General features: G+C 38.0%; 1 protein-coding gene across 1 annotated transcript in view; it reads left to right on the forward strand.

The window, feature by feature from the left end:
• Positions 1 to 6,440, forward strand: part of GAN (gigaxonin) — a 30,278-nt gene extending 23,838 nt beyond the window's left edge. Inside the window, exons 6-11 of the mRNA XM_033157200.1 lie at positions 526 to 638; positions 822 to 971; positions 1,460 to 1,596; positions 2,660 to 2,788; positions 4,531 to 4,640; positions 6,116 to 6,440. Of these exons, the coding sequence (XP_033013091.1) occupies positions 526 to 638; positions 822 to 971; positions 1,460 to 1,596; positions 2,660 to 2,788; positions 4,531 to 4,640; positions 6,116 to 6,297 (821 nt within the window). The 3' untranslated portion in view covers positions 6,298 to 6,440. The remainder of the gene's footprint in view (positions 1 to 525; positions 639 to 821; positions 972 to 1,459; positions 1,597 to 2,659; positions 2,789 to 4,530; positions 4,641 to 6,115) is intronic.
• Positions 6,441 to 7,658: the final 1,218 nt, after the last annotated feature.

Raw genomic sequence — 7,658 nt, forward strand, 5'->3', positions numbered from 1 at the left:
GAAGAAGGAGACTCCACCACACTCCTTGGCAGCAAATTCCATCTTGCTCTGTGTTATCTCCAAATGGAATAATAAAACTTCCCAGTTTAACATTTTAATTTTTATATGTTCATTGGACTATAATTACCACAAATTAGTGTTCTAGAATAAATAAAACATAAAGCCATCTTTCATCTGTTGCAATACATATATTATAAGGTATAAAGACTAAGCAGCAAAAAAAAAGAAATATCAACACTGATTTGGACCTGTAACCGCCCTAATTCTGGATACCTGGTAAAAAGTCATGATGATCATTCATGATTATGGCTTTCTGGAACCTCCATGTTCCAAGGCAGTATGAATACTCATTGGTGGGAAGCAACCACAGAAGAGGGCTATGGCCTACCATGTCCTTGTTGTGGGCATCTGTGGGTGATAGACCTCAGGTCTGATCCAGCTAGGCTCCTAGTTCTCATGAATACCAGCTAGATGTGCCACCAGTGCAACTTGCATTTCCAAATCATTTTGTGGTCTGTTTTTCAGAAGGGTTCCTGTTTGTACTTGGAGGTCAAGATGAAGATAAAGCCACTTTAAACTCTGGAGAAAAGTATGATCCAGATACCAATTCATGGAGTTCTTTGCCACCAATGAATGAGGCAAGTCTGCCTTTTTATTAGCCGTCGCCCCCAATCACCCCAATTTCTGCAGTTTTGTTATGATCAGATCTTTGGATATCTATTTGTGTTAGTTAACAAAAACTAGGATAGTTATTTCTGTTAAATTCTTCAGTTTCTTTTGTAAGTGAATTTAATAAATGCTACTCTACTTATTTCTAATAGGCACGGCACAACTTTGGCTTAGTAGAGATTGATGGAGTGCTATATGTTCTGGGAGGCGAGGATGGAGAACGGGAACTCATCTCTATGGAGTGCTATGACATTTATAATAGGACTTGGACGAAGCAACCAGACCTGACAATGATTAGGAAGGTAGGAACTAAGCAAAAACAGGATGGTATTTTTCAAACTGTTTCTAAACTGCTGCATTTGGTTTAATGTTGCTTGACTTCCGGGTTGCTCGTTTCTACACTTCTTTCACATGTTCCTAAATTCAGAAAGTTGGCTAAATCTCAAGCTGATACAGAGCAAGGTTGAATTCCAGAAGAACAATCTTGAGCCAGATAATGGCTCAAAACACTACCCTCACCAACTGTTGTATTTTCTGTTTAAATTGCATTAGGAACGGTAAACTTATTATCTGTTGGTTAATGTGTGAGAGAACTCCCTCCCCCCCAGAAGTATGTTGATTTTAAGGGGCTCGTGCTTCACTTTATTTGTTTTCTTCTTCTTCTTCTTCTTCTTCTTCTTCTTCTTCTTATTATTATTATTATTATTATTATTATTATTATTACTGTGTGACATATACATTAACCAGATGACAAATGGTGCATGATAGCTTCGGATTTTGTTTTTTTAAGATTGGTTGCTATGCGGCTATGAAAAAGAAGATCTATGCAATGGGCGGGGGTTCGTATGGCAAGCTTTTTGAGTCTGTGGAATGTTACGACCCAAGGATCCAGCAGTGGACAGCTATCTGTCCGCTAAAAGAGAGGAGGTTAGTAAATTACTAGTAACACGTATCATTGCCTGCATACCATCCAGTGCTCCACAGGTGAAAATAGAGGCACATATATGTATTTATAAACCACCCTTATTTCTTGCAGCAAGGATCGTTTCCTGAGATGCTACATCTCCTCAATTGCTGAAGGAGATATTGTTGTTGATGTTGTTATTGTTGTTATTAATTTAAATTTATATACTGTCCATCAAACAGGATAGTTTTCAACATGAAATGCAAATAAAAGTACATAACATGATAGCTATACAGTGTGAAAATCAAAACAATTATATAAATTATTATAACAAGAAATGTGTAATAAAATACAGATTCTCATAACAGCAACATCATAAGAACTAATTGATTTGAGCTGCAACTCAAAACACTGTCTAGTGATATGCAGTTATGGTTGTAGATTTTGTCTGTTTGATGTTGTCTGTAGTTTTTGTAGTTGATTGTTCCCTTTTTGGAAAACTGAATTTCATCTTTGTAAATAATTCTTAGTGTTTAAGTTGCTGCTACCAAAGGAGGAACTTGTTAGGTCTCAGGAGTTATGGTAGGTTTCAGTGGATATGAGATTCGTGTCATATTCAGTGGATATGAGACAGATGAACAATGGGGATGGCAAGGCAGCTTAGAACCACAGTGTTGTCTTGTTAACAAATAGTTATACTTTTCCAAACAATCAATAAACTTTTAAGATTAAAATAATGGTGATGAGCAAGTGTGAAAGGCTTGTCAGCTGAGGTAGCTGATGTTGTGGCTTTTACATGTGTGTGATATTGAGATCATACTGTCCTCTTTGGTTTTCATGCCTTCACCTATACAGCATGTATTATTTTCCTTGACTTCATGTTGCTTTTATTTTACAAGTGACGGGGTCTCTCTTTTTTATAGCATATATCTCATTACATTAGGCCATAGTTTGTTTGTTTTAAATCACTCCTCAAGTGCCAGTTCCAATTGTTAGTAGCTCTGTCAAATTCTGCTTAATGTCAAGAGAGCAGGAATTCTGAGGTAACCTGGACACCCAAGATTCCTCTTACATCTTTTTTTTAAGGTTCGGGGCTGTGGCCTGCGGAGTTGCTTCAGAACTCTATGTCTTTGGTGGAGTGAGAAGTCGTGATGACAATCAATCCAGTGAGATGGTGACGTGTAAATCAGAATTCTATCACGATGAATTTAAAAGGTAACAACTGCTAAGATAGCTCACTAACATGATCTTACAGCCTGTAAAGTAGCTGTTGACCTTTTTATCGCTTACAATTTAATTGAATAGTTGTAATGCAACTGCACATGTGGAGGTGCCCTGTAGAGGCTTGTCTTTTTCTGAGTCTAGCTCAGCGCAGTCTGCTATGATTGAGAGTTTGCAGAGGTGCTGCCAGACAGATATATTTTCCAATGCTGTAACCTGATATTATTTAGCTTGAAATTCCAGGGAGGAACCATCTGCATGAAGTGCATGGGCTCCATTGTTGAGTTATGGTCTCTCCCCTTTGGGGAAAAAAATAAAATATGTGCCCTATTGCATGAGTAAATCTAACCCCCGCCATTTTTTCCAGATAGAATAATAGATTTCTTTTTATGAAGTATTAGTATATGCCAGTCTTGTTTGGTTTCTCATTTAAATCTTAACTTGACCTGTAAGCTGTATCTGCATAGTTTTCATGAGAACTGGTTCAAAGTTCTTGCTTCTGTGGGTTATGCCTGAAATAATAAGCAAGACTGAATACTTAACAGTGGTGCCATACTAATTGTGTAATGTTAATCTTCCTGTTCTGGGAGCATGTCTGCATTCAGTAAATCTCTCTAGACATGTGGTTCCACTTGTTTACATCTGTTAACCAGAAGATGGTGCTATTTTACAAGGATGGACTGTTTTTTAGACATGTCTCTCACTTTTCTCTTGGTACAGTGGTACCTCGCAAGACGAATGCCTCGCGCAATGAAAAACTCGCTAGACGAAAGGGTTTTGCGATTTTGTAGGTGACTCGCAAGACGAATTTTTCTATGGTCGTGCTTCGCAAGACGAAAATTTCAATGCATTCCTATGGGAAACTGTGCTTCGCAAGACGAAATTTTCGCAATACGAAATGACTCGCGGAACGAATTAATTTCGTCTTGCGAGGCACCACTGTATAACTGTGTGCCAGACAACAATTTTTGTGTCCCTGCTTTCTTCCTATACTGGAACTGCAAGCTGCTCTTTTGTTCATGCACATCTTTAAAATTACTCAAGCAACTCTGTGCTCTTAAACACACGCCAACAAACTTGCTGGAGTGAATACAGCAGAGGAGGAAGAGTGGCTCAACAGTGAGGATTAGAGTCATTGCAAGAAATTAATGAATACAAATATTTGAATCATCCTATATTTAGATTTTGAATTGCTGGTCAGCCTAGTGCAGCATTGTCTGCTCTGACAGGTGGCAGCTCTCGGATGGAGTTGTCATACCACCTGAAATCCTTTCATTTGAAGATGAGATTGCACCTAGGACCTTCGGAATCCACTGAGTAAAGAAGCCTCCCATCATGTAAAGGTTGACGCCTGTTAGATAAGATGCTAATATTTGCACTAAAAAAGTGGAGCACTGACAAGGGCAGGACACAGGAAACAGTGTACATTTCAGGTACTAATTGTACAAAAGGCAGCTTGTATGGACATTTTGACATCCCCCTGCTTTATCCACGAAAAGGATTCTGGTATGCATTCAAGACCCAACCAAGATGAGTAGGGAGGTAGGCCTCGAGGTGTAACACAACATCAGGTTAGAAATCATATTCTTAAGATATCCATGGACTTTAATTCATTTATTATTATTTTCTGCCCGGGGTGAGTAAATTTGTGAGGCGAATATCTTTGGCATCAGTGTGTCTCTTGGTTGCAAAAAGCCCTCTACAAATTATACTTTAAAGGTTGCCTTTTCTTGCAGGTGGATCTACTTGAATGATCAGAACTTATGCATCCCAGCCAGTTCTTCGTTTGTGTATGGAGCTGTGCCCATTGGGGCTAGTATCTATGTGATTGGGGATCTTGATACAGGTTAGATTCTAAACAATATATATTGTGGTTTTTCCCCCCTTCATTGTATGTATTTGTTTCTCAGAGGACATTCTGTAAGGCAGAGGTAGCTAATATGCTCCTCAAGAGTTTTGCTACTTACATTTTTGGAGTACCGATAGTATGAAACTCTTTGGTGATTCCATGTTCAATTCTTTAGTTCTTTTGTAACTTGTTCCACCTGCTGAAAATTAAATCCCACACTTCAAATATATAAGGCAGATTAGGGGAGGAGACTTCATTCATCACCTTTCCATCTGAGTGCCTTTTGGAGAGCAACCATGCTAAGTGTTTCACTTTCATGAACATTGTTGATGTGAAATTATAGCTGGAAAAGCAAATTTTCTTGTTTTCACTTATTTAAAATAAGTATAGCCTAGCTTTCTTTCTATTCTATCATGCATTTTGTTCTAATAAGCTTGACTTGTTCAACCAAACTGAGGGTAATTCACTTTTGCTACCGATCCCTACCCTCAGTCTGTTTGAAAAAAGTAGCCATGTTAGTTCACTTCAGCAACCCTTTTGTCACTTGCAGTTCACAAAAGACTCATGTGATAAAGTTGACTCTGGTCAATGAAAACTCATTGCACAATAACGTGTATTCTGGGATTTGAAAGCACCATGTACTACTTGAATTGCATTTATCTGCCTCATTCATTTATCTGTTTTGGCCAAGGCCTTTTTTGTATATTCAGAGCAGTTAATCTGGCCAAAGGATTAGGATATCAGCATTCTCTCATCAGCTTGGTAGGGGAGTCAACATAGGCTCCAAAAGCCATCTGTTGGTCATGTTCAGCCTTTACTCATCCATCCATTGTTTTCCTCACGTCTTTAAAAACAGTCACTGAAAACTATGACATAAAAGGAAATCTTGAAGCCTTCTGCAGTATCACTGCTAAAGCACTTGTCTGGCTTCTTCCCAAAAGACAAGCCCAAATGTCATCTCAAGAATCAAAGGTGTCCACTGATGCTGCATTTGTTGCCTCTTAGCCTTTTAACATTTGCTATAAAACCTTTTCAGACCTGTGCTATACAAACTTGAATGGGGGGGGGGGTTGTTCTAAGGATTTGAATAGCTTATATGTTGCTAGCTCCTGTTCTTAAATGGTCCATCATTGAAATACCACATTCTGTATTCTCAAATATCATTTTACAACTAACAACTATTTCTTTCTTGGTGTGTTTAGGGCACAGCAAGTAGGGGAGGGGTTCGGGTAAAAATGTCAGAAATAAATATATCCTTAATCTGCATATTTGCAATAGAGCCTTCCCATATAATAATAGTGTGAGATGCAAAATGCATTTGTTTTTGAACTTGACATTGCTTTGCATTTTTTTAAAGTGAGGGAAACCCTGTTTGGCAACAGGTTTCCATTTCAAATTCTACTGATGCTATTGAGTAAATCTTTTCCCATATGCTGTTTTAATCTTAAAGCTAAAAATATATTTCCTAATAGGTACCAATTATGATTATGTTCGAGAATTTAAAAGAAGCACCGGAACTTGGCACCATACTAAGCCGCTCTTTCCATCGGATCTTCGCCGTACTGGATGTGCAGCTTTGCGTATAGCAAACTGCAAGCTTTTCCGGCTCCAGCTCCAGCAAGGATTGTTCCGCATCCGTGTTCCTTCTCCTTGAGAGAACTACAGAAAACAGAGGAGATGGGAATAATTTGAGAGGCACTCCACCATAACAATATAGCTTTATATAAAGGAGAAACAAACATCTTGTGGCAGAAACTTAAACTGTATGCTCGGCTTTGGTATGGTATCTGTCCTGTTTTTTTTTTTTTTTAACTGCTTAAATGCTTAAACCTCAGCATTTGCTTTGGGGCAAGTCATTGTACATTGAGAAACATGGTTGAGGAGGTATCTTAAGTTCAGTTTATCTAAAGATACTAAACCATGCTATTGAAGCAGTTGCTTTGCTTCAAACCAGGAGGAGTGGATTAAAAAAAATGAAACCTATTGAAATTGGGACGGTGGGGGAATCAGTAAGGGACATTTTCATCAAGGAGAATTGTTACGAATAAATATGCTGTGTTGACATTAGATGACATTGATAACACAGGAAATCCTGTATGAAAACCGATCTCACTAGTATGCCAAAAGAGACTGTTAACTCTACTGTGGAGAAAGATGGGCAGTTGCACCTTTTACTTCAAGGCCTTCCTGACAATTTAAGGCCTGTGCCTGAAAGGATAGAATTGTACATATGTCACTTTTCAGTGTGTTTTCACTCCTAATAATCTTTTTAAAAACATATGTTTAAAATGGACTAAACTGAGCTAAAGATTTCAGTACAGTAGAGAACTGAGAGTTACAAAGATTTTTTTTGTAAACCTTGTGTACGTCAAATGATCTAACATGGTGTGTCATATGTGGACCAGCACAAAGCCACATGCTGCAGTAACCACTCACTTGAAAAACAGTGAGGGAGGTTGGGTGGGTGGGTGGGTGAAGGCTGGGCTTTCCAAAATTGCCATGCTATTACTATCAGCCAGTTTACGCAGCACACAAATCTGATTCTGATTATTTCTTTTTTTTTTAAAGAGAAATACAATAAGGAGTATTGTTCCAAACAACTTGAAAGTTGCTGCAGGTTTACAGGGCTGAAAACTTTAATACCTATACTAGTGCAAAAAGTGAGGAATGTAAAAGACTGATTTTTAACTTGTGGGGAGGGTGGGAGTAGAGCTATTAAACAGTAATACATTTCAGACTTGCTCTGGAGAATTATATTGGGATCAAAAGCTGGTGTACAAATGACCTATTTCTAAGATATAATCTTAATGAGTACTGTTGAACTTTAGAGTGCAGTTATAGTGAAGAATTTTTTTTCTGGGGGTTTTTGTAACTTTTTGCTCACAAATAATAATATTTAATTGATAGGTAGCAATTTTTTGCTGGTAGAACACTGTTTACCTCACTACTTAAACTTTACTTTGTTAGCGAAACACAATAATTTAAAAAAAAAGAAATGGAAAAGGGCACAGTCTT

This window comes from Lacerta agilis, chromosome 8 (assembly GCF_009819535.1).
Source record: "Lacerta agilis isolate rLacAgi1 chromosome 8, rLacAgi1.pri, whole genome shotgun sequence".
Classification (NCBI taxonomy): domain Eukaryota; kingdom Metazoa; phylum Chordata; class Lepidosauria; order Squamata; family Lacertidae; genus Lacerta; species Lacerta agilis.